Source organism: Podarcis vaucheri, assembly GCF_965113315.1.
Source record: "Podarcis vaucheri genome assembly, chromosome: 18".
NCBI lineage: Eukaryota > Metazoa > Chordata > Lepidosauria > Squamata > Lacertidae > Podarcis > Podarcis vaucheri.
Genome location: NC_138756.1, coordinates 1,529,759 through 1,555,932, shown reverse-complemented (window position 1 = coordinate 1,555,932; position 26,174 = coordinate 1,529,759). Strand labels below are relative to the sequence as shown.

Sequence of the window (26,174 nt, the reverse complement as noted above, 5' to 3'; positions counted from 1 at the left end):
CACAATCACACCACCACCCTGCACAAATAAACTCCGTAGCCAAGACTCTCATCTCCAGAACCAAACGCCTGGCTGACAAAGACCACTTGACAACTGAGTTACAGAATCTCTCAAATGTGTTAATCGCCAATGGATACCAGAAAAACAGGGTTACGAAGCTAATCCAAAAAGAAACACCCCCCAAAAACCAAGACACAGAAGAAAACAATGGCATGGCCCTCCTTCCTTATATCAAGGGCACTACAGACAAAATCAGCAAAATCCTCCATAAACACAATATCAAAACAGCCTTCTGCACCAACCAAAAAATAGCCAATATCCTCAGAAACCCAAAAGACAAAATCCAGCTGGAAAACCAAGGGGTCTATGAAATACCCTGCAAAGTCTGCCCAGCCACGTACATTGGACAAACAAACAGACGAATAAATGCACGTATCGCAGAACACAAGAATGCCGTCAAAAAAGAAGAAAAAACTTCCTCTCTTTTCCAACACATGAAAGAAACAGGACACGAAATTAATTTTGCAGATTCCAAATTGCTCTTTAACATGGAACATCACCACAAGAGAATAATCATGGAAGCCATCGAGATAGAGAAACACCCTCACAACATGAACAAGCGTGACGACACGTCCCGCCTGCCAGACATCTGGAAATTAGCCCTCCCCACAAAAACCGACACCAGAACCAGAGGCACACAGAACGCCGTCACCAATCAACCACACCAGACCCAAACCCAGACCCTCTCCACAGACATATTACAGACTCCATCCAGTAGCCAAACTATAGTGGCACCTCCGGATGCTGCACCCCCCTGCAATCCCTACACAGATCTGGCTGGCACAAGGCACAAAACCACAGCTCGCCCCTATACACGAAGCCAAGCCAGAGCACAACTAAATGCAGCACAGCCATCTTCTCAGAAAAACTCTTCACAAGCTCAAGAGGTCAAGACACGAAAGCTTTAGCAACTAATCTACACTTAATGACCCACCCAGTGGTATTCAGAATATCACTCATGAAATCACTCAAGATATCCCTCAAGTAATTAAGGAACAAAAGAAGAAAAGGCACACTAATCTAGGAACTTCCTCTCTGCCCAGAACGTTGGAGGCTATACACCACACCCCTCAACAGTATTTATAGGAACTCAAACACCAGATTCTGCTCTGTTCCAGTAACAAGAAGCCGAAAGCACCAGCCTGAAGATGACGAGTGAGACCTCGTCGAAACGTCGCACAGACACCCCGACTCTTACACGGGAAGACACCCGAAGACACCAAAACCTGCATATATATATATATATATATATATATATATATATATATATATATATAAATTGTTTTTATTGGAAGATTTTCATGGATTGCAAATGTTCATCTATCATCTCTGTTTTCAGTTCTAGAGCTCTGCCCACAGGTCAGTTAACATTTGTTGTGCGACGCTGCTATCATATGCATTGTGAGGTTGTGAGGAAATGATTTGTGCCCTTTTGTAGCTGCACTGTTTACAGTGGTACCTCGCAAGACGAATGCCTCGCAAGACAAAAAACTCGCTAGACGAAAGGGTTTTTTTGTTTTTTGAGCTGCTTCGCAAGACGATTTTCCCTATGAGCTTGCTTCGCAAGACGGAAACGTCTTGCAAGTTTGTTTCCTTTTTCTTAACACCGTTAATACAGTTGCGACTTGACTTCGAGGAGCAACTCATAGAACGCGGTGTGGTAGCCTTTTTTGAGGTTTCTAAAGACTTTGGTGATTTTTGAAGCTTTTCCAAAACTTTCCCGACACCGTGCTTCGCAAGACAAAAAAAATCGCAAGACGACAAAACTCGCGGAACGAATTAATTTCGTCTTGCGAGGCACCACTGTAATATCTTCTGGGTGTCCTGTGATCATATTATAAAGCAGTAGCGTTTGTGTTATAAACCAAGCACTGCTAGGAATGGTTTCTTTTTGTTTTTCAAGATGCTTCTTGTCAACAGCAACAAAAATCAGTGTGGGGCAAGCACATTTTTATTCTCAAAGTGTGGCCCAGAGAAACAAGTTTGAGAACCACTGGCATAAGTGGTGCAATTTTGGACCACAAGCCTGGGAGCCGCCTCAAAGCAAAGACCAGGTTATGACAATAAATCGTGCGATTTCTCTGGACAGGAACCTGCATCAAGAGCCGGGCTAGGGGGTTATGAGGGTGATTTAAGAATAGCTGCTGAAATTCAGAGCCCACACTCCTCAGATAGACTGCTCCTGCTCAGTGAGGTATTGTGAAGAAGAGCGAAGGGAACCATCCCAGCTGGCTCTGTGTGTGTTTCCTTCTTGGTAAATATTTCTTCGTTCTGTTTTATAATATATTTAAAGCCAGAGAGAGCAGTTAGAACGACAGGTGCGAATTAAAAGATGACAAACGAAACTTTGAAAGAGGCCCGGAGAATGAGTGGGCTAAAATAAAAGCATAGGAGGAGCTCTGCTAGATTGGGCCAGCAGCCCAGTGGCCAAATTGTTGCCTGTGGGAAACCGGCAAGCAGGATTTGAACACAAGCCCTCTCCCCTCCTGTGACTCCCAGCGACTGGTATTCAAAAGCAGAGCAAAGCCATCTTGGCCAGTGGACATCAGTAGCTGTCTCCTCCTCCATGGATGTGTGTTCTCCTCTTCTGAAGCCATCTCCTGTGGGAGGGAGTTCCGCAGTTAACTATGTGCTGTGTGGAGAAGGACTTTGACCTGTTCAGAATCTTCCTTGGATGTCCACAAGTTCTCATGTTCGGAGGGAGAAGAACTTTCCTCTGTCCACTTTCTCCATGTCATGCATAATTTCATTAACTCCTACTCGGCGTTTCTGTGAACTAAAATCACAAAGTCCAACTCAAAGATTCCAGCGTTATCAAGTCTAGTTCCAGATCTGCCAGGCTTGTGACTAGGGTTGTCTTGAAAACGATGGTTCCATTGTACAGTCATACCTTGTGTTGCATCCGCTTCATGTTGTGTCTTTTCGCCTTACATCCCGCGGAAGTACCGGAACGGGTTACTTCCAGGTTTTGCTGCTCATGCATGTGCAGAAGCGCCAAATCGCGCCATGCGCCTGCGCAGATGCAGCGCTTTGAGTTGCAGGCATTTCATGTTACGGACAGGCCTCCGGAACGGATCCCGTCCGTAACACGAGGTACCACTGTATCATCTTGGGTTGGTTGTTTTTAATCCGTGGTTCTCTGCTCCTCTGATTCCCGAATGTGCTTTGCTGTGGCAGGCTGCAAGGGACCAGGTCTGCTGCCCACACCAAGCCTCTCAGCAGACTTTCAACTACTGTTGTTTTCTATTGTATTTTTATGTTGTGAATAGCCCTGAGATCTGCGGGTGAAGGGCTGCATGCAAATTCAATTAAGAACCATCATCATCATTATCACCCACTATTTTTTAAAAAAATACATGCAGCAAAGGAAGCAGAGATGCAACATTTGTTTGTGTCGCTAACTCTTGATGCATTCGCCTCTCTAGGTGTCAGGAAATCTAAATCTCCCTGAGACATGGGAGCCCAGTATACAGGGGTTGCAAAGATTGATTCTCTCTGTGTCTGTCTCTCCCTCCTTCCCGCTTCTTCCTAAGTGGCCCAAAATCATTACAGATTAACAGCTCAGAAAACCTCTGGCCGGCTCTTGCTCAGCAATATTGCTTTCTGCCTCCGTCTCTTTCTCTCCTGTGTTTTGTGTGTCAATTAACAGCCGTCATTTTCCATCGCTAGGAAATGAATCGCCCGCCAGACCCCAGCCAAACTGGGAATTTCGCCCAGGGACCGAAAGGACTACCCTGATGGTTGATGACCGTCCTCAGACCCCTCTCCCAACCCCCACTTGTCACCTAACCATCTGCTTCGGTCAGAATTAACCAATGTCAACAATTAGGTAACAGCCTTGCCTTAATCTCTGCGCTCTGCTCCCCCGTCTCTCTGTGTTAACATTCGAACTAACAAAGGCCAAGACTTTGAAATCCCTCTTTTGATTTTGAGCTTTGAGCTGCCATAAGTCGATCGTTGCTTGGTGGGGAGGGGGGGGGGGCTTCAGTTTCCAGGGAATGGGTATAGCTGAATCATTAGAGCTGGAGAGATCAACCTTCTGATTCCTATCTCCCTATAGCCTTTGATTCAGAAGAATGAGGACCAGAAACTTAGCTTCGTTTTTAGGGAAAGGGACCAAAGGTGAGTGACAAGAAGGGAGCTGGTCTAATTTCTCTAGGAACGGAGAGTTCCCAAGCTGTCTGGGAGCAACCAGGAAGCCACTGTCCTGCAGAGAGGGTGGTGGTACCAAGAGAGGAGCCTCTGCCCCGAGATCTCAGAGCCCAGGCAGGTTCATTGCAGGGAAGAAGGTCTCTCAGATATGGCCTGGCACTAAGCAGGAGAGCACACGAGGTGGGCTGGGGGGGGGAGCAATTGCTGGCTGCCAATCTCAGCCGCTGCTCAGCACCCCCTTCTGCTCCCGCCCTCCTTTGCAGGGAGCAGCCGATCTTCAGCACCAGGGCACACATCTTCCAGATCGACCCGGCCACCAAGAGGAACTGGATCCCAACCAGCAAGCACGCGCTGACCGTCTCCTACTTCTACGATGCCACACGCAACGTCTACCGAATCATCAGTGTGGGAGGCACCAAGGTGAGAGAGGCGGCGAGAGCAGGAGAAAACAAACCCCATTGTAGGAATGCATTTTGGAAAAGCGCTTTTTTATTTTTTTAAAGAGATAATCTATAAAAACAGAGCACAGCCATCATGGCTAGTAACCTTTGATAGCCCTCTCCTCCACGCAATCCTCTTTCGAAGCCAAGTTGTTGGCCGTCACTGTGGCAGGGAGTTCCTCTGTCCAACTCTGCGTTGCACGAAGAAGTGTTTTCTTTCCTCTGCCCTGAATCTCCCATCCCTTAGCTTCCTTAAAGGTAAAGGTAAAGGGGACCCCTGACCATTAGGTCCAGTTGTGACCGACTCTGGGGTTGCAGTGCCCATCTCGCTTTACTGGCCGAGGGAGCCGGCATACAGCTTCCGGGTCATGTGGCCAGCAGGACTAAACCGCTTCTGGTGGACCAGAGCAGCGCATGGAAATGCCGTTTACCTTCCCGCCAAAGCGGTACCTATTTATCTACTTGCACTTGGACGTGCTTTCGAACTGCTAGGTTGGCAGGAGCAGGGACCGAGCTCATCCCGTCGCAGGGATTCGAACCACCGACCTTCTGATCGGCAAGTCCTAGGCTCTGTGGTTTAACCCACAGCGCCACCCGTGTCCCAATGGTGTCTGCAAATTCTAGTGTTCTGAGAAAGGGAGGAGAGCTTTGCTCCAGCCACTTTCTCGTGACCTGAGGCCGAAGGAGACTCTTAAAACGCTTGCCTTTCTCTGCTCCCCAAAGGCCATCATCAACAGCACCATCACCCCCAACATGACGTTCACCAAGACCTCACAGAAATTTGGCCAATGGGCTGACAGCAGGGCAAACACCGTCTATGGCCTGGGATTTGCCTCTGAGCAGCACCTCTCCCAGGTAAGAACTCAGGGGCAGCACAAGGAAAGGAAGGAACGGGGTTTGTTTTTTTATTAAACTTAACACACAGTGCAAAGCGATGCACTACCCTAATCTCTGAGCAGTGGGAAACTCCAGGGGGTTCCAGTTGCTTGACCAGGGCTCAGTGTCGGAAGGAAGGAAGATTGGCAGAGACGGCAGTGTCCTGAGGATATATGCACATGAGTATGACCTGAGCATTGTGAGGGGGGCTCACAGCATTCGCACCCCAAGAGATCTTCCTTAGTCACAGCTTTGGGTCCAGCACAGAGCAAGCAGGTCTCTGTGTCTCCAGCTTCTGGCTCAGCCCTCACACAACTCTCTGGCTCTTGTTCTCCTACCTAGCAGCTTTGGAAACTTTGGGGAAATGTAATAAAAAAAATAAATTATAAAAAGGAGTTAAAGGGTGCTGTTCAGCTAGCAAGGTAGAAGAGGGCAGGGCCTCTTTGTTGAGCCATTTTACAAATATCCAAGATGGCGGCCGAACCCCTCCGTTTTATTTTCCCTGCTTAGTTTGCAGAGAAGTTTCAGGAGGTGAAGGAAGCGGCTCGCCTGGCAAGGGAGAAGTCGCAGGATAAGACGGAGCTGACCAGCCCAGCCCTCAGTTTGACGTCCCACCAGGTAAGCAGGCCAGGTGTCCTGTTCCTCCAAAACCCTGCAGCGGGGGATGGGCCAGTTCATTGGGATGTAGACCAGGCAGGGGGAACCTCTGAAAACGAGGCCCAGCAGGGCCCTAATTTGGCCCATGAAATTGTTTTGAGCCTGTCCACCTCTCCCATACCTGACACCAGGTGTGGGGCAGGTGAAGAAACAGGAGAATTGCAGTACCACCCCCCCCAGCTGCTCCTTGGCAGTTCCTCCTGGGTAAAAGGGGCAGGCAGGTGGATCTGGGGGGTGGAGGACGCCACGTTCCCGGGTCTGGGGACAGATGGATCAGCAGCCCGTGCGGAGGAGGGAGTGTGAACAGTCCCTTGGCCTGGAGAAGGAGGAGGAGGAGAGAAGGGAAGCTTCGCATTGAGCAGGGAGCGTTTGTTAAAAATAAAGCCACCATTTTAATACTTAGCAATGCTTTTGAAGTGCTAAGCGACAGTTCTAGTTGAATTCTGAGCATCCAGTGGCATGGAGTTCCAGAGGAGGAGGAGCATAAAAAAGTTTATGGTGAGGAAGGGAGGGGGTTCTTCTAGGTTTGGATAGCAAGAGAACCACCTGGGATTTTTGGAAGGTTTGGGATTTCCCAGTGTGGCACGGGGACTTGACCCCTCGGAGGCTGTGTTTGTCCGTGCATGAGATCCCACCTTCCTGGAATGCGACAGGCGGCTCTTGAGGGCACCTGAACTTGGGCTCTGCTTCACCTGCCCCTCCCCATGCTCTCCTGCCCCACAGATCCTCCCCAGCCCCATCATCAGTTCCAATGGACCTGGAGACGACAAGCTCTTCCGCAGCCAGAGCGCCGACATGGAGATGACAACGGAGAGGGAGAGGATCAAGAAGATGCTCTCCGAAGGGTGAGGAGGGCGATGGAGGTGGCTTGGGGAAGGGGCACCCAAACAGTGGCTATTTTATTCCTGCTCAAATCTCACTTACTCCCCAGCAGCTGGGATAGCTCAGTTGGCAAAGCGCATGACTCTCCGGGTCCTGGGTTTGAGCTGCATCTTGGGCAGAATATTCCTGCCTTGCAGGGGGTTGGACTAGATGGCCCTCGGGGTCCCTTCCAACTCTGTGGCCCTTGGCATCCACCGCTGACCCTCTCTGTCTCCTTCCCAGCTCTGTCTGCGAAGTCCAGTGGGAGGCAGAGTTCTTCACGCTGCAAGACAACAACAACAAGCTGGTGGCCGCATTGAACGAGGCCAATGCCAACGTGGAGCAGTGGAAGAAGCAGCTGGCGGCCTACCAGGAGGAGACGGAGACCCTGCGGCAACGGGTGAGGGAGCGACCTTGGGGGGGGGCTTTGGTGTGGGAGCCTGGCTGGGGGGCTGACCGAGACGGCCGCCATCTTGGCAGCGCACCTCACCGCTATCCTGATCTCTGGGCGCCATGACATTCTGCTCCAGGTGATGGTCTTGGTGGTACAAGGGAAGTTTCAAGGCGAGAGTTTTGCTTAATCTTCCATTATTCCGCTGCTTATATTTCAAATCCTGCCTGTGGCGACTTCATATATGGGGGATAATTGGATAGGTAATCCACCTGTGGTCTCCATTCTTCCTTAGACACATTATGTCCTCTTAATTTGGCAGTCAGTTTTGACATTTCAGCAGAGTCCATCCATTTCATATGCCATTCCTGGCTGTTAACCAGAAGGTTCGTGGTTCAAGCCCACCCAGCGACGGCTCTGGGCAGGATTGCTGCATTTCAAGGGGTTGGACTAGATGACTCCTGGGTTCCCTTCCAACTCTACAGTTCTATGACACCAATAGGCACTGATTCTATGGGAGTAAGAGGGGCTGTGGTTTTGCTGTGAATAGTAGTAGTAGTAGTAGTCGTAGTAGTAGTAGTAGTAATAATAATAATAATAATAATAATAATAATAATAATAATAATTTCATTATTTATACCCCACCCAAATGGCTGGGTTACCCCGGCCACTCTGGGTGGTTTCCAACAGATATAAAAATATCATATAACATCAAACATTAAAAAGCTTCCCGATACACGGCTACTTTCAGATGTTCTAAATGTTGTATAGTTTTTTATCTCCTTGACATCTGGTGGAAGGGTGTTCCACAGGACAGGTGCCACCACTGAGAAGGCTCTCTGCCTGCTTTCCTGTATCCTCACTTCTTGCAGGGAGGGAACCACCAGAAGGCACTCAGAGATGGACCTCTGTGTCCAGGCTGAACAATGAGGGTGGAGACGCTCCTTCAGGTCTACAGGGCCGAGGCCATTTAGGGCTTTAAAGGTCAGCACCAAGACTTTGAATTGTGCTTGGAAACATAACTGGGAGCCAGTGAAGATCCTTTAGGACCAGTGCTATATGGTCTCCAGGGCGGAAGCCTCTGGACTTTGACATACAGCCTCTGTGGGCCCAGGAGACGCTGACTGCACGGGGGGGGGGTAGGATAAGGACCTCTCTAATCCCTCGCCCCCCAAAAAGACAGCCTCCTCTGAGCTCAGGTGGTTCGGCAGCATCTCTGCATTTAGGGCGATTGGGGGCTAACAATGACCCCTAGAAGAGGGACAGGACAGAACTGCCCACTGCCCAGCGGAGGCTGAGGGAAGGGAGGTGCGCAAGCCCTGGTCAGCAACTCAGTCTCTTCACAAAGTAGTTTTGGAGGGTCTTCAAGAGACTCTCTCTTGTTTCATTTGCTGACAATATGGGGCTGAAAGATCATGATGGGGCAGTTTGTATTTCCTCTTCTAGTTTGAGGTTGACCTCTGTGGGATAACTCAGTTCTCAGAGCATGGGACTCTTAATCTCAGGGTTGTGGGTTCGAGCCCCATGTTGGGCAAAATACTCTTGCATTGCAGGGGGTAGGACTAGATGACCCTCGGGGTCCCTTCCAATTCTGCCATTCTATGATTCTACCGGTGCATGGTCTGTGATCTTAATGTTGCCGATATGTGTTGTTTTGACCAACCAGATCACGCCCGGGGGGCAAAGGGTGCTCTCTAGCCTCACCTTGTGCCGTGGCGGCCGGACTGGAATGTGCTGTTGGTGCCTCCTGGGTTCTCTCCCCCCATATATATCATATAGGGCTTTTAACATTTTTAGCAGCCAGCAGGAGACTTTAGTTTGGGCAGCTCCCTCTTTGAGCAACTCACCCCATCGCTCTGCACATAGAGCTCTGGTGGAATCTGCCCCCATTTCCCAGCAGAAGCTGACGCTTTGGGGATAGTTTAATCAGGATACGGCCCAGACACTCAGAGCTTGGGGGAATCGGCACCAGATCCGCCGCTCATCTCTGGGGAAGTATTTCCATGTGGCAGGAGGGAGAGAGAGAGGCATGCGTGTAATTCCTCTCTCAGAGGTCGCTGTGCACGTCCCTGGCTTCATTGCATGGCGAAAGACGCTCCTTGCTTGCTAATATTAGCTCCCGCCCAAGGTCGTCAGGTGGGGGGGGGAGCGGCTGGGGAGGGGAAGAGGGAGAGAGAGAGAGAGAGAGCAGCCACCTCTTGTCAAGCCCCCCCCCCACTTCAGTCTCTGCAGACAAAGGAGAGGTCACTGCCCCACCCTGACTGGTGCAACTCTGTTTTGCCGGCGGGGGGTGGAGGACGGGGACTGGTAAATACAGCATGCCCTCTGTCTCTTTCTCTCACCCTCCCTCCTCGCTTTTTGGCCATTATCAGCGCATGCATAGCTCCGTTGGTTAGAGCAGAGCTGCAGGTTCGATTCCCGTGTGGGACAGCAGCATATTCCTGCCTTGCAGGGGGCTGGACAAGAATCAGAGGTTCCCATACTTATTTGGCCTACTGCCCCCTTTTCAGGAAAAAAACAACAAAACTCAGCACCCCCCGGAAAGCTACCTTCTTTAAGCAAACAAGCAGAAAGATGCAGCGACAAATTTGCGTTCTTTTATGTCCCTGTATTTCTGCCTATGCCCTATGACATAGAGAAGAAAGATGATGTTGTAAATATGACACCTTGAAGCTTGAAATTATAAAATTATTTATTAAAATCAGCCATAGTAACATTCGCATTACATACAGAAAATTAAGATAGTGAAGGATAATATTAAAAATAATCCTAATGAGAAAGATGAACCTGGTGCGCTGCTATCAATTTAATAATTTTTATTCACCCCCCTCCCAGTTGCACCTGAGGCTGCTACCGCCCCTGCCCCCCCCCGATTATTCCAGCACCCCACAGTATCACCCGCTTTGGGAAACACTGGACCAGATTATCCTCAGGGTTCCTTCCAATTCTCTGATTCATGGGGAACCCTTTAGAGTAGATTCAGTGAGCGCATGATTTGAGTATCGCATCCTACAGGAACTGGGGAATCTGAGCCAGGCCACTTGTCCATCTAGCGCAGTATTACCTGCACTGACTGGCAGCTGTTCTCCAGGGTTCCAGGAGCCTCTTCCAGCCCTACCTGGAGATGCGGGGGGGGGGGAACTGAACCTTCTGCAGCCAAAGCACATGTCCTGCCACAGAACTTTGGTACGGTTTGTTGAAATAAGCCAAGGATCTAGCCCTCAGGCTTCTGGCTAAGGGGCTAATTGAACTAGGAGCCTTGTGCCGTCAGACCCAGTGACCCCCCCCAGCTCACTGCGCTCTGCATTCGTGGCAGCATCTCTGCCCGGTCTTAGACAGGGGGCCTTCCCTGCCCCACCGGGAGATGATGGAAACTGAACTCAGGACCTTATTTGTGGAAAGCATGGGCTCTGCCGCTGAGCTGCAGCCCCTCCTCATTTCTGGGGGGGGGGGAGGAAGGGAGTTTGTTCCCCACCCCTCTGATACACACACAAACACACACACATTCCTTCTCCCTCTTTCGAAATGTTAACCATAAAAAACCGAATTTTGTTAGGGCTGCCATATGGCTGGATTTTCCCAGACATTACTGGGGTTTCAAAGGTGGAATTGACATCCGAGGGGACTTTCCAAAAGTTTGCGCTTTGTCCTGGATCTTAGGCAAGTCAATTGAAAAATCGTGCGGGTTTTGTGTGTGTGTGTGTTTTCGTAAAAAACAACTCAAGAACTTTTGGGGTGTCCTGGTTTTTACTTGTTGAAATATGACAACCCCAGTTTCGCTTGCAAGCACCTCGAACAGGGAAAGGTGAGCTGTCAGCGTTTTAAATAAATCAACTTAAATGGACACACTGGAGCTGAAATTCCTTTGCTGGTGGGGAGAGAAGTGGTGGATTCTGGAGGCAATTCTCTGCAAGGCGGCTTCACTTTCAGGAAATATCAAGGTGATCTCTCCTGCGTTAGTCATACTCTGAGCAGACTCAGTCGCCTGAATGACTCCAGCCCATCATTTCCAGTACATCGGTTGTAACGCCACTCTTTGACTGATGTGTGTTTTTAAAATTGCACTTCAGTATTTGGCGGGGGGAGAGTTAACATTTCCAGCGGATCTTGTTGTGTTTATTATTTGTTTTTTGCATGCTGGAGGTTTTGGGAGTTGTGTTTCGAAACCCTGAAGCCTTTTGCAAGGCTAAAAACACAACTGTAATATGGAACGGAAACAAATTTGTGAGAAACAAATTCGGGAAAGCCCAAACACCCCTCGAAAAACAACAGGCCACACTAAAAGCCCTGCTCTGAGTTACTGCGGGGGGGGGGGCTAACATTTTGGGGCCTTGAAAGAGAAACCTCCATGCAGAACACAGCGACCTACTGGCTATGTGGAATGTCAGAAGAGTCTGGCGGCTGGATCCGGCCAAGGGGGCCCAGCTAAGCCCAGCACCCTGTTCTCACAGTGGCCGGCCAACTGCCCCACAGGGAAGCCCCCAAACAAGACATGAACCCCCAAACAGAACCGAAATGTCAGGATCATGGTCTTTTCTTCTGATCCTGCAAGATCGCGCTTGCCTCCTTCAGCTTGTCACCATAGCCATGAGGGCTAGAATCTTCCTTTCCTCAAACGTCTGAGGTTCCAGATTTGTCCCTGGGATCTCGCTCTCTTCCACCCCCCACCCCCACCCCCCGCCTTTCCAAAGCAGCAGCTGCAGGCTTGAAGAATGCACTTCTAAAAATGTAACCCTCCGTCTTGATGAATAATTGACATTCCCTCTCTCTCCAGCCGACCCCGTTCTGCAGGCAGCGGCATTCGGAAGAGAGGCAGTGCCTGGCTACCTCTCTGATGGGTTGTTGTTGTCGTGGGGGTTTTGCAACGATGCCTAGGGCTGCCGGCACAGCTTCCCACAACACAGGCTTGAGGATCCGGCCCTGTCGCTGGACGCTTTTGCATCAGCTGGCCTGGCTTTGCGAGGAGGGGCAGGAGGAGGAGGGAGGACACCCGAAGTCGCCTCCTTTGTGCTGGGAGAAAGGGCGCATCGAAGCATGGCTTCCATCTCAGGAACATGGGCAGCTGTCTTGGAGACAGGCCAGAGGCCCCATCTAGCTCAATATTGCTGCTCCAATGCATACGCTCTCCTGATCGGCAAAAGGCCTTGTCTTTCGGAAGACGGCTTTGGTTGCGTAAGACCCCCCACAAATTGGCTATAATTGATCAAAGGCGATTGATGGCTGCTAGACATGATGGCTGAGCTCTGCCTGGTAATCTTTGGGGATATGGTGGTGCCCTGAGCGAGGCTGGAATTTAGCACCCACAAGTGGATCTTCTCGATATGGGTCTTCTCAATTGTGCGCCATTCACCTGCAGCAACGACCTTTTGGGATATGATCTATAATGAAATCAATAAACAGATTAAAGTGATTTTTCCAAGAGGCCAGAATCCTTCCTCCTGGGGATCCTAGACAGCAAAATCCCAAAGGAAGCCTCGGCTCCAGGGACAACGATTCTCTGTGCCCAGAAAAGGAAGGAGGAGAGAACCCCCTCCAAGGAAGCATGGCGGATGAAAACGTTGGAATATGCAGAGATGGCAAAAGTGACAGCACTGATAAAAGATACAAATTTAGAACCGTTTAAAGAAGACTGGAAACTTTATCTAGTCTATCTAAAAGTTATTTCCCATATGCAAAGTGTGGGGTTTGAAGTACAAAAAAACCCAGCAGAACATATTAAGGAACATGTTAGAGAGGATGAAATTAGATAAGACGGAAACTTAAAATGCAATATATGTAATTTGAGTTATAAACATTGATGTTGGGTGAGCGGGAAGTCACTAGTTTGGTTGAATTGGAATATAATTGTTGAGTAGCAAATGTAACTTTCTATATGGAAAAAAGAATAAAATATTATTACAGAAGGGGGGGAAACCACCAAACACCCCCAACAGCGACAAGTTTTACAATTTACGGTGGGGCTGGTGAACTTCTGACCTTCTGGGTGTTGCTGAACTACATCTCCCAGCATGCTCAGCGGTCATGGCTGACGGGAGTTGTAGTCCAATCACACCCAGAGGGCCAACACCCTCCTTAATACTTACAGACAATCACCCTCCTAGTCCGTCAAAGAAGTTTTTGCCTAGCCCAAAAAAGGATGTTGGGGAAGGCATAACTGCTGAAAGTGTAAGCAGGCAAATGGATCTTTTCTCCACCATTTGTGAGGAAGTGAGGGCTTTGCGGGAAATGATGTATAATGAGATAAAAAAGCTGTTTAAAGTGATTAAACACCCCCCCACCCCACGGGAAGCCTTTTTCTTAGGAATTATAGGGACAGAAGTTTTAAAAAAAGATGATTCGGTTCTTTATGTATGTAACACCAGCAGCTAGGATTCTCTCTGCACAAAAATGGAAGGAGGCAGAAGTTCCCACCAAAGAAGAATGAATAAGTAAGGTGACGAACTACGTGGAATTGGTAAAGTTGACCGCCAAAGTAAGAGACTCTGACAGTGACAGTTTTCTTGGAAGAATGGACGTCCTTTTCAGACTATTTAGGGAAATAGCATAGTTTGGTGAACTCGCGAGCTGGATTAGAAATATGAGCAACGGAAGGAATTTGAGAGAACAGCATTGATGAGTTATTGGTATAAGACATTGGTAGGCATTGTGCAGTGGGGGGAAAGTAAAACACCGCGGAAAATGGGCCGGGAAGTCTGGAAAAGACCAACTTATTATGTATTGAAGTATGTATATTAAACTTTTGAAAAGTGAATAGAAATTATTATTTTTAAAAACGATGCCAGGGAAGGTGCCAGGAGGGCCTGGCAGAATACTGTATGGAGAAGAGGTGGAGCCCCGTGTGTGGGGCACCCCCTAAGCCAGGCTCCTGCCCTCGGGTGCGATGGAGGGCTCTGCTGGCGCCAGGCCTTGGGGAGCTGGGGTGCTGTCTCTCCCTTCGTCTCTTCTGCCCCTCAACCTGTCCGTTCTCTCATCCTCTTCCTCAGGTGGCCGAGCTGGAAGCCCAGAGAGGCCACGAATCCTCAGGGGAGGCCAAGGAGGAGTCCAGCCCAGCCCTGGAAGAACTGGAGCAGTTGGTGAAAGCCAGGGACGAGGTGAGGGGCCGCTGTCGCCCTCCTGGTGGCTCAGAGGCAAAGCTTACGATATCAGACAGTGGCTTCCTGCTGTGGCTTTTCCCATAAATTTTCATCAACACAAAGAAGCCTTGCTGTATTCAGATCTTTCATATTTGTTCTTGGTACCTTACTCTCTCTCTCTTTTTTAACATAATTTTTATTGAGTTTTCCATATTTCATTACATTTTCATTACATAAATCCATAACTTGCTCAAACAAAGCATTGACCTCCTTCCCTTCCTCTTTCTGACTTCCAAACATCTTTTACAAATTCTTCACATTTCTATAGCCGCTTTTTTACCTTATATCTTCTTTTGACATTCACCTCCTTATATGTAAATCAGCTCCTTATTTTCACATTACGAAACATTTCAACTCAAACCTGTTTGCAATTTTCTTTCATATTAAATATAAATTTGCTCCAGTCCTTTTGAAACAGTTCGTCACGCCGATTCCGGATCTTGGTACCTTACTCTCATTTTGAAAAGATATCTTCCCACATTCTGCAAATAAAAATAAACAAATTTTGATGCTATGCTATATTACACAGAAATGTTTAAATGCTTCTTAGCTGTCCTGGAATCTTCCTGCCACACCAGGGTGGGAACATGCTTCATCCTTTGAGAGCCACCGTGTCTCATGGTTGGATGAGACATCAGGACAGTCTCTCAGATCCCTTTTGCACACTCCCTCTCGACTGGGCACAGGGCTGCCCCTGTTGCCCCAACAGACCAACACCCCCCTCTCTTTCACCCACCCCCCACAACAGATTAGCTGGAGTTCCCCCATCCCTCCTGGCCCTGCCAGCCCTGCTCCCTCCTCCATCGCTCTCCTTTCCACACCAGCAGCTGCCAGGAGCCCACACACCACCTCTGCTCTTGCTGGGGCGCCAATTAAATTAACACTTTAAAGCAGAGGTTTAATTACAGGGCAGGCGCCTGCTCTAGACGCAGATCCGCCTTTCCGAGAATGCTGCGCAAGGCAGAAACTCGTGCACTGGTGAGAAGAGGCTCTGTGCTCTCTACTCCATGCCCCCCCCCCACGACTCATAGCTCTAAGAATTAGCATTTCTGTAGGGAGTGGGCTAAGCTGCAGCCTCTCAGGATCGGGGGGGGGGGGCTTTGTTGCAATTTGCTAGGTGCCTGAGGTGTCCCCCGGGCAGTGCTGTGGTTCAGCCCTGTGGACGTAAATGAAGGAGCGAGAGTTCCTCTGAGCATGTGCTGAGCCCCGGGATTTGAGACTAGATTAATATTTTATTAGAAGAATTTCATTTATAAAAAAGAGAGAGTGAGAAAAAAAGAATGAAAAAAGTGGACGACAAAGAAAAAACACTGTTACATTACCATACCTTAATATACAGATGTGTATATTCTTATTAAGCCAATACATCAAACTCATGAGTAGGCATTGGGGAGAAATTGGGGTTGTCCGTCAAAAAAAGGGGGGAAAGTTCCTGTACCTCTTTTTCTAGAAAAAAAAGCACTGGCGTCAAGTATTCCTAAAAAGGCATGGTCAGAATAGCACACAATGGGGGTTGTACAGTATTAGGGAAAATAGGTTATTGCATGCAGAAATGTGACTATCCAGAGGGGCAGGTGCATTAATTGCCTCTGTGCTCCTGGCATCGGCCCTCTGAGTTGGCTCATTGCTGCCTGGGGCGGTTGGGAGTTGTAGTCTAAGCCACCCAGAGGGGGCCAGGTTGGCGATTGGGCTCGTTTAGCCTCCCAGCCATTGCATTCTGCAAGGGGGTGGAAAGCTGGTCAGAATGTATCCCTTTTCATTTTAATACAGTCATACCTCGGGTTACAGAGGCTTCAGGTTGCATTTTTTGGGGTTATGGACCGCCGAAACCCGGAAGTACCGGAACGGGTTACTTCCAGGTTTCAGCAGTCGCACATGCGCAGAAGCACTAAGTCACGCTTTGCACAGAAGCGCCGAATCGCAACCCGCATGTGCTCAGACGCGCCGCTGTGGATTGCGAACGTGCATCCTGCATGGATCATGTTCGCAACCCGAGTGTCCACTGTAGTTTTGAAAGCTGCAACCAAACCACATTTTGCAGAACAAATAATGGGGTTGGTGGGAGGGCTGTCTGACCGAGGCTGTGGACACATATCCTCCAACATCTCCCCAATGGAAAGAAGGATGTCCTATTCAACACCAACACCCTGCCCATGTGACTTGGTTGCACCAGCCACTCTAGGCAGCTTCCAACATCTATAAAAGCACAAGAAAACATGAAACGTTAAAAAAAAAAATCCCTATCCAGGGCTGCCTTTGGATGTCTTCTCAAGGTGTATACTTACTTATCTCCTTGACTTGAGGGTTGCATAGCAGTCCAATATTTCTCCACCGAAAAGAGGGACGTTCTAAGGAAAAGCAGGATGTTCCAGCATCAAATCAGAAACTGGGACAGCTTTTGTAAATCTGGGACTGTCCCTGGAAAATAGGGACACTGGGAGGGCCTCCAAACATATCACATGTAAAGCTTGTGACTCCCCTTAGAATCCTAGAGTTGGAAGAGACCAGAAGGGCCATCGAGTCCAACCCCCTGCCAAGCAGGAAACACCATCAGAGCACTCCTGACATATGGTTGTCAAGCCTCTGCTTAAAGACCTCCAAAGTAGGAGACTCCACCACACTCCTTGGCAGCAAATTCCACTGTCGAACAGCTCTTACTGTCAGGAAGTTCTTCCTAATGTTTAGGTGGAATCTTCTTTCTTGTAGTTTGGATCCATTGCTCCGTGTCCGCTTCTCTGGAGCAGCAGAAAACAACCTTTCTCCCTCCTCTATGTGACATCCTTTTATATATTTGAACATGGCTATCATATCACCCCTTAACCTCCTCTTCTCCAGGCTAAACATGCCCAGCTCCCTTAGCCGTTCCTCATAAGGCATCGTTTCCAGGCCTTTGACCATTTTGGTTGCCCTCCTCTGGACACGTTCCAGTTTGTCAGTGTCCTTCTTGAACTGTGGTGCCCAGAACTGGACACAGTACTCCAGGTGAGGTCTGACCAGAGCAGAATACAGTGGCACTATTACTTCCCTTGATCTAGATGCTATACTCCTATTGATGCAGCCCAGAATTGCATTGGCTTTTTTAGCTGCCGCGTCACACTATTGGCTCATGTCAAGTTTGTGGTCAACCAAGACTCCTAGATCCTTTTCACATGTACTGCTCTCAAGCCAGGTGTCACCCATCTTGTATTTGTGCCTCTCATTTTTTTTTGCCCAAGTGCAATACTTTACATTTCTCCCTGTTAAAATTCATCTTGTTTGTTTTTGCCCAGTTCTCTAATCTGTCAAGGTCGTTTTGAAGTGTGATCCTGTCCTCTGGGGTGTTAGCCACCCCTCCCAGTTTGGTGTCATCTGCAAATTTGATCAGGATGCCCTTGAGTCCATCATCCAAGTCGTTGATAAAGATGTTGAATAAGACCGGGCCCAAGACAGAACCCTGTGGCACCCCACTAGTCACTCTTCTCCAGGATGAAGAGGAACCATTGATGAGCACCCTTTGGGTTCGGGCAGTCAGCCAGTTACAAATCCACTGAGTGGTAGCATAGTCAAGACCGCATTTTACCAGCTTCTTTACAAGAATATCATGGGGCACCTTGTCAAATGCCTTGCTGAAATCAAGGTAGGCTACATCCACTGCGTTCCCTTCATCTACCAGGCTTGTAATTCTGTCAAAAAACGAGATCAGGTTAGTCTGACATGACTTATTTTTCAGAAATCCATGCTGACTATTGGTGATCACAGCATTCCTTTCTAGGTGCTCACAGACTGTTTGCTTAATGATCTGCTCCAGAATCTTCCCTGCTATTGATGTCAGACTGACTGGGCGGTAATTATTTGGGTCCTCTCTTTTCCCCTTTTTGAAAATAGGGACAACATTTGCCCTCCTCCAGTCTGCCGGGACTTCGCCTGTTCTCCAGGAATTCTCAAAGATGACTGCCAGTGGTTCTGAGATCACATCTGCCAGTTCTTTTAATACTCTTGGATGCAGTTCATCTGGCCCTGGAGACTTGAATACATCTAAACTAGCCAAATATTATTGTACTATCTCCTTAGTTATTCTGGGCTGTGTTTCCTTTGCTGAATCATTTGCTCCAAATTCTTCAGGTCGGGCATTGTTTTCTTTATCGGAGAAGACTGAGGCAAAGAAGGTATTGAGGAGTTCAGCCCTTTCTGTGTCCCCTGTTTGCATTTCACCATCTTCTCCTCTGAGTGACCCCACTGTTCCTTGCCCAGAGAATGCTGGGAACTGTAGTTTGCTAATGGTGCTTGGGGTGTAGCTTTGTTAGCAGTAAACTACAGTTCCCAGGATTGTGGGGGGAGCCATGCTCTTTAAAGGTATAGTTCTCTCTTTTGTTTCGTAGAATCGTAGCATTGCAGACCAGGAAGGGCCAAAAGGAACGTTCTTCCATTCCTGTTTGTGTGTTTTTTTAAACAACCCAGGAACTACGGCAGCTAAAGGGGCAGAAAGGAGGAAGCTGGGAGACGGATGAAGAGTGTGAGGACACCCGCCAGAAGGTGCAGGTAATGGGGGCAGGAGGGGCAGCTGCAATGGTGACTCGGCCAAATCCCCCTGAGCAGAGGCACCAGCTTTCCCTCAACACGATTTGCTCCCAATTAAAAGCATTGGTTTGCCACCCCCTAAGTGACTTAGGCCTGCCTGTCAATTCCTGTAACAACAATTGTTTTATTATTTGTTACCCCAGCTGCTCTGGGTGGCTTCCAAGACACATAAAAACATAATGAAACATCAAAACATTAAAAACTCCCCTATACAGGGCTGCCTTCAGATGTCTTCTAAAGCTTGTATACTTCTTTATCTCCTTGACATCTGATAGGAGGGCGTTCCACAGGGCAGGTGCCAGCACCAAGAAGGCCCTCTGCCTGGTTCGCTGTAACCTCATTTCTCACAGGGAGGGAACCCCTAGAAGACCCTTGGAGCTGGGCCTCTGTGTCTGGGCTGGATGATGGGGGGTGGAGATGCTCCTTCGGGTATACAGGGCCGAGTCTATTTAGGGCTTTGAAGGTCAGCACCAACACTTTGATTTGTGCTTGGAAAGGTAAAGGGACCCCTGATTGTTAAGTCCAGTCGCAGACGACTCTGGGGTTGCGGCGCTCATCTCACTTTACTGGCCGAGGGAGCCAGCGTTTGTCCGCAGACAGCTTCCGGGTCATGTGGCCAGCATGACTAAGCCACTTCTGGCGAACCAAAGCAGTGCACGGAAATGCTGTTTACCTTCCCACCGGAGTGGTACCTATTTATCTACTTGCACTTTGATGTGCTTTCAAACTGCTAGGTGGGCAGGAGCAAGGACCGAGCAATGGGAGCTCACCCCGCTGCGGGGATTTGAACCGCCGGCCTTCTGATAGGCAATCCCTAGGCTCAGTGGTTTAGACCACAGCGCCACCGGCGTCCCTAGCTTGGAAAAGTACTGGGAGCCAATGTAGGTCTTTCAGGACCGCTGTTATGTGGTCTCAGCAGCTGCTCCCAGCCACCAGTCTAGCTGCCACATTCTGGATAAGTTGTAGTTTCTAAGTCACCTTCAAAGGAAGCCCCACGGAGAGCGCATTGAAGTCCAAGCGGGAGATAACCAGAGCATGCACCACTCTGGCAAGACAGTCTGCAGGCAGGTAGGGTCTCAGCCTGCGTACCAGATGGAGCTGGTAAACAGCTGCCCTGGACACAGAATTGACCTGTGCCTCCATGGTCCAAAATCACCCCCAGGCTGCGGACCTGGTGTTTCACACTGACCCCATTCAGGACCACCCCCTCCCACCCCCTGTCACCCTGAAATAGCACTTCTGTCTTGTCAGGATTCAGCCTCAATCCATTTCAGCCATCCATCTTCCAACCACCTCCAGGCACTCACACAAGACCCCCTGCAAAAGAAACATGGATTGAACATTTCTGGGGAACTGAGAGATGGTCTGTGTGCAACCCAGGTGCTCCTCTTCCCTGGGGGGCGATGGTCCTGGGGCAGCCAGCAGGAGGGTCCCTCATGACCACAGGGACCCTGAGGTCATTCTCCTCTCCCCCTTTTTCTCGCCAGGACTTGGAGAGGCGCAACACAGACTTGGAGCGGCGCCTTCGCCTGGCTGAGCAGTCTCTGTCGGAGACGCTTTCTGAGCGGGAGAAGATGTACCACGAAGTGGCCAAAGTGGCGGAAATCATGGACATGAAGATCTTCGAGCTGAGCGAGCTGCGGCAGGACTTGGCCAAGCTGGTGGAGAGCAACTGAGCCTGGCCAGAAGTGGGGAGGTGAGGAGGCTGCCCCGATGGTTCTCCTCCTGGCGGAAGCGGACAGGCGACGTGGCTCTGAAGTGGGTAGCTGGTGGGGCACCTTTTTGGTCCTCCAGAAATGCTCCTCCAAGAGGATGCTGGACATCATAGAATCGTAGAGTTAGAAGGGAGCCTGAGGATCATCCAGTCCAACCCCCTGCAAGGCAGGAATAGGCACCTGTCCCATAAGGGGATCAAACCTGCAGCCTTGGCGTTCTCAGCACCAGGCTCTCACCAGCTGAGCTATCCTGGCTGACAGCTTCAGGCTTCTTTTTCCTGGCCTTAGTTCCCTTTCGGATCCTTCCATTTCTACAGACCCAGTTATCCTTTTTCTAGCCAAGTTAGTACGGTGGTTCCCCCCTCCCTTCCCTGATCCAGTAGGTTTTTGATAGAGAACTCTTCTCCCCCCCCCCCCAGCCTTACCAGAACCAGCGGCTGATTCAAAAACCTTTCTTGTAATCCTCCTGGCTGAGTCTTTTTAACAAGCTTGCTTTTTATAGATTATCAGAGACTTCCCCCTCACCCCCCCGAGGGAACCTTGACTCTCTTCCTGGAAGTAAATGGGGCTATTTTCTTCTCTCCGCCCCCCCCTCCTCCCAACGACACCCTCCTTCCATTGTACGTTTGGTTTTCTTTTCAAAGCGAGGAGGGCATTTGGCTTAGTGGGGTAATGCGAGTGTGGGAATGAATATTCAGCTTGGGAAAGCTGGCAGGGGAAACTGGGGTGTGTGCGGAGGGGGGGGAGTGGGGGGTGCTAATGTCAGAGGGGAAAAGGCTATTTCCAGGGGGCCAGTGGGAGAGGGGCAGCAAGCCAAGCCAGCTGCCAAACTGGCAGGTTGCCCAGTTCTGCAAATATTGTGCGAAACCAAGAACCTGACCCTCTCCTGGTTTGAGAAGGAAGTGCAGCTTGCTCAAGGCGTATTCCAAGAAGTCAGGCAGGGGGGGGTGACCCATTGGCAGGAACGTAGGTCCTCGTCTGCTTTGCTAGCCCAAAGGTGATGGGACCTCTGGCCCATGAACCGAAAATATTATTATTATTTGCAGTGCTTTTCTTCTAGAAAAAAAAGGGGCCGGTACTCACTATGAAGTTCTTACACTAAGTGCCACATTTTTAACCAGTGATTTTCTTCTAAGAAAACAAGTGCCGGTACTGCGTACCCAGGAGTACCCCGTGGGGGGGGGAGAGCACTGATTATTGGTTAAATTTGTATGCCACCCTATATACCTGCAAGTTTCAGGGTGGTTCACAAGATAAAAACACAAAATGCATTTTAAAAACCCCAACACATTTTAAAAGGGCATTGGGTGTCAATCAGCCAAAGACCTGGTTGAAGACAAACGTTTTCACCTGGCACCTAAAGGTGTATAATGAAGGCGCCAGGCAAACCTCCTTGCGGAGAGCATCCCACAAACAGGGAGCCACTGCAGAAAAGGCCCCGTTCTCGTGTGGCCTCCCTCCGGACCTCTTGAGGAGGCACAGGGAGAGAGGCCTCAGAGAATGATTGCAGGGTCTGGTACGTTCATATGGTCCACAGGGCTACAATGTGGTTCCCCAACCTGTGCCCACCTGCTGCACACCTGACGATGGCAGTGCCAGGCTGCTCCATTGCAATTTTCAATTTGCATGTCTCCATTAGGTTTCAACCACACCCAGACTTCAGAGGCGCTTGCCATACCTGCCAATCCAGTTACTGCAAGCGCTTTTGAAGGCGCTCTCTCTGCACCAGTCAGCTGATGGGTTGTCCTGGTGTCCACTGGGAAATGGATCTACAAAAGAGGAGAATGTTTGAGCAGTTTGCCTTGCATTTGAGCTGCGGCTGGAAGGAAGGAACAAATCAGCGCTCTGCAGCCAAAGCCCTCTCTTTCTGCCGGGCCCTTTCTTGCCATGGGGCAGAGTGAGGTGGCAGCCGCAGGCAGTGGGCACAGCTGGGTGTGTGCCAAGCTGCCCTTGCCTTGCACCTGCTAAGCTAGGGGGCTGCTCCATTACCTGCGCTCAAAGAGTCAACTGCGTGTCCAGTCAGGTTGAACACATGGAATGTGGAGGGAAGGGGGCTAATGCTGGTCTAGCGCATCCAAGACGTACAAAATTAATGTGCCCAGGGTTAGTCAAAGCTCAGCGCCAGTTTTGCTTCTCCTATTTTATTTTAGTGGTTAAAAAGAAGAGGAAAAGTTGGGACAATGGCCTGGGAATTTGCCATGCAGCTGCCTTCACCAGGCAGACTGATACACAGACCCCATGTGAAATTTGGCAGATTTGAAAACTCCACTCTCAGTTAAGGTTCTAGTCCTCCTGACTTTGAAGAACCCAAGAAGAGACCATGCTTCCGGGAGGCTCAGATAGAGGCCCTTGAGGCTTGCTTGTTTTCTCTGAGCATCCAGGGACGCTGCCTCCATTTGTCTTGCCATACCTATTGTACAGCGACAGGGCTATTTCCCACAAACCTGCGCTTTTCTTGAAGTTCTAAACCTCCCCCCCCAAAAAAAAACACAAAATGAAAACATGGCCCTAATTGGTTTTGCAAATCTGATTATTTGTTGCATGAAGACGAAAGCTTGGACAGATTTGGGCAATGCCCAGTGGAAGCTCTAGAAACAGGTGATGCTGAAGGGGAGGACGGGTGGGTGGGGGTTGAGCTGGAATTATTTAGAGTGGGGCTACAACCCCTCCGTATTTAGCCAAAGCAGATTATTGTTGTGTCTCTCTAAGACTAAGTAGACAAGAGTTTTAGCCTGGTGACGAATTCAGAATGTCCCCGTGTCGCAGAAAGAATGTATTCAAGCAAACCTGTGGATTGTCGGCTGTGTATAAGTGACCTGATGATTGCCGGGTTTTACTGGAGGTGTTCAATAAGACAAAGCAATGGTGGAACTACGACCCTGGGTGTTTCTCTCCCCTTGCCTTTCTCTTTCCCTCCTCTTTAATTGGGAACTTAATTGTGAATGGGGCTTGGCAGCGTCAGCCAAATCCACCAGGCTGCTCTTGATCTCGCGGCCACCCACTCCTGGGCTGCTCAAGGTTGACCAGGTTCCAGCCGGAATCCGTTTCAAAGCTCCATTGCGAAATAGTGCAAGATCTTTCTGGATGCTTTCTTTTCCTGCCACTCTGCCATGGAGGGAGAGGGCAGTCTCCCAGGCATCCATGCTTCTGAGTCCCAGTTGCCGGGAAACGGAGGAGCTAAAGAAACCCCGATGGATGGATGTCCATCCAACTTCTGTTTGAAAACCTCCAATGAAGGAGAGTCCACCAACTTCTGAGGTCATGGAATCGTAGACTTGGAAGGGACCCCAAGGGTCATCTAGTCCAACCCCCTGCAATGCAGGGATCTCAGCTCAAGCATCCCTGACAGATGGCCACCCAACCTCTGCTTAAAAACCGCCAAGGAAGGAGAGCTCATCACCTCTCGTGGGAGTCCATTCCACTGTCAAACAGCTCTCACTGTCAGAAAGTTCTTCCTGATGTTTAGTCAGAATTTCCTTTCTTGTAACTTGAAGCTATGAGTCCTACCCTCCAGAGCAGAGGAAAACAAGGTGGCTCCTTCTTCCATGTGACAGCCCTTAAGATGTTTGAAGATGGCTCTTCTGTCTCCTCTCCGTCTCCTCTTTTTCAGGTTAAACATACCTAGCTCCTTCAACCGTTCCTCATAAAGCTTAGTTTCCTTGGTCATCTCATTTGGTCATCTCTGCACACGTTCTGGCTTAGGGGTTCTGCGGCACAAGCTGAATCCTTCCATCGAGCACTGGTGGGCGGTAAGGAAATTTTACCATCAAGAAAGATGCATGTTCAAATATATAAAAGGATGTCACATAGAGGAGGGAGAAAAGTTGTTTTCTGCTGCTCCAGAGAAGCGGACACGGAGCAATGGATCCAAACTACAAGAAAGAAGATTCCACCTAAACATTAGGAAGAACTTCCTGACAGTAAGAGCTGTTCGACAGTGGAATTTGCTGCCAAGGAGTGTGGTGGAGTCTCCTACTTTGGAGGTCTTTAAGCAGAGGCTTGACAACCATATGTCAGGAGTGCTCTGATGGTGTTTCCTGCTTGGCAGGGGGTTGGACTCGATGGCCCTTGTGGTCTCTTCCAACTCTATGATTCTATGATTAGTGGGCGGTAGGTATAAAAAGGTTGGCTCCCCCTGTTCTAGCTTGTCAACATCCTTCAATTGTGGTGCCCAGAATTGGAGGCACTGTTCCAGTGGTCTGACCAAGGCAGAATAGAGTGGGACAGGGACTTCCCTTGTGCTCAGGGGTGTAGCCTGGTCAGGTGGCTCCATTTTAGCAAAATGGAGGGAGAAAGACTACAAAGGGGGGGGTCTGGCCTTTCCAGGAATGCCTTTCCTTTTCCCTTGCGCCCCATGAATCATCTCCCTCCCCCACAGCTGTGCTTTTGAAAGCGAGGAGATGCTTTGAAGCCCAATTTTGCCACCATTTGTGCCCAGGACCCAAGTGCTGGTGTGGGGGCTGCAGTGTGGGACTAAGACCTGAGTTCAAGCTCACTGGGTGATCTTGGGAGCTAGTCACTGCCTCTCTCAGCCTGGTCTCCCTCGCAGGGTCATAGTGAGTGTAGCAGAATTGTAGAGTTGAAAAGGACCCTGAGGATCATCACTCCAACTTTGTACAATTCAGAAATATGCAGCTGTCCCATACAGGAATCAAACCTGCAACCTTGACGTGTGGGGGGAGAGGAGGACTATGGATCTCATTCACCTCCTCAGAGGAAAAGTGCGGGAGATATATACATATACAGAGAGAGAGAGAGAGAGAGAGAGAGAGGCCTCATGAGAGTGATGGCCTCTGGGCCTGCTTTGCCATGGAAGCCCTTCCCCAGAAAATTCTCCTTTTTTCTCTCTCCATCGCCGCTGCCCCTCCCCCCGTCCCTCCTTCATGTCTGACAAAGTGGGGTGTGCAAAGAGTGAGGTGTGGGGCTTCAGGGACCCCCGTCGGGCAATGAGCCTGCCAGCTGCAGCAAGCGGAGGAAGAGGGGAAGAGGAGGAATCTGCTGAGAAAGCGGGTGGCTTAATGTTTGACAGGCGCAGCCGGCAGGCAACAGCCGCAGAGGCCGAGGGATTGACGTGTCCCCAAGGGGATGGGTGCCAGTCAGATCTGAAACTCCTGTTTAGAGATGGGGGGGGCAGTGAAGAAAGAGGGACCTGCTGTCTCCAAAGCGGGTGCCTTTGGCCCAAGCCAACCCCCAGAATGGATGCTTGCTGCATAGAGAAGCCAGACCTATAGAGTTTTGGGGGGGGGGACGCCAGCTGGGCTGACACCTTAATTCAGAGTGGGAGCCTCTACGGTTGGAGACCTAATATCTGGAAAGCGCAGGAGGGGAGAGA

At 49.6% G+C, this 26,174-nt stretch overlaps 1 protein-coding gene across 3 annotated transcripts in view; it reads left to right on the top strand.

Annotated features, from left to right (window-relative positions):
• HOMER3 (homer scaffold protein 3) overlaps window positions 1–23,713 on the top strand; it is a 42,017-nt gene extending 18,304 nt beyond the window's left edge. The window contains exons 3-11 of one of the 3 annotated variants that reach the window (XM_082207011.1): window positions 3,730–3,889; window positions 4,476–4,632; window positions 5,376–5,507; window positions 6,039–6,146; window positions 6,909–7,030; window positions 7,290–7,446; window positions 14,421–14,528; window positions 19,008–19,082; window positions 20,615–23,713. In XM_082207011.1, coding sequence (XP_082063137.1) covers window positions 3,876–3,889; window positions 4,476–4,632; window positions 5,376–5,507; window positions 6,039–6,146; window positions 6,909–7,030; window positions 7,290–7,446; window positions 14,421–14,528; window positions 19,008–19,082; window positions 20,615–20,803 — 1,062 coding nt within the window. In that variant the 5' untranslated portion in view covers window positions 3,730–3,875 and the 3' untranslated portion in view covers window positions 20,804–23,713. Of the gene's footprint in view, window positions 1–3,729; window positions 3,890–4,475; window positions 4,633–5,375; window positions 5,508–6,038; window positions 6,147–6,908; window positions 7,031–7,289; window positions 7,447–14,420; window positions 14,529–19,007; window positions 19,089–20,614 lie in introns of all 3 variants that reach the window. The other 2 variants (XM_082207010.1, XM_082207012.1) reach the window with 2 other exon arrangements.
• The last annotated feature ends 2,461 nt before the right edge of the window (window positions 23,714–26,174 follow it).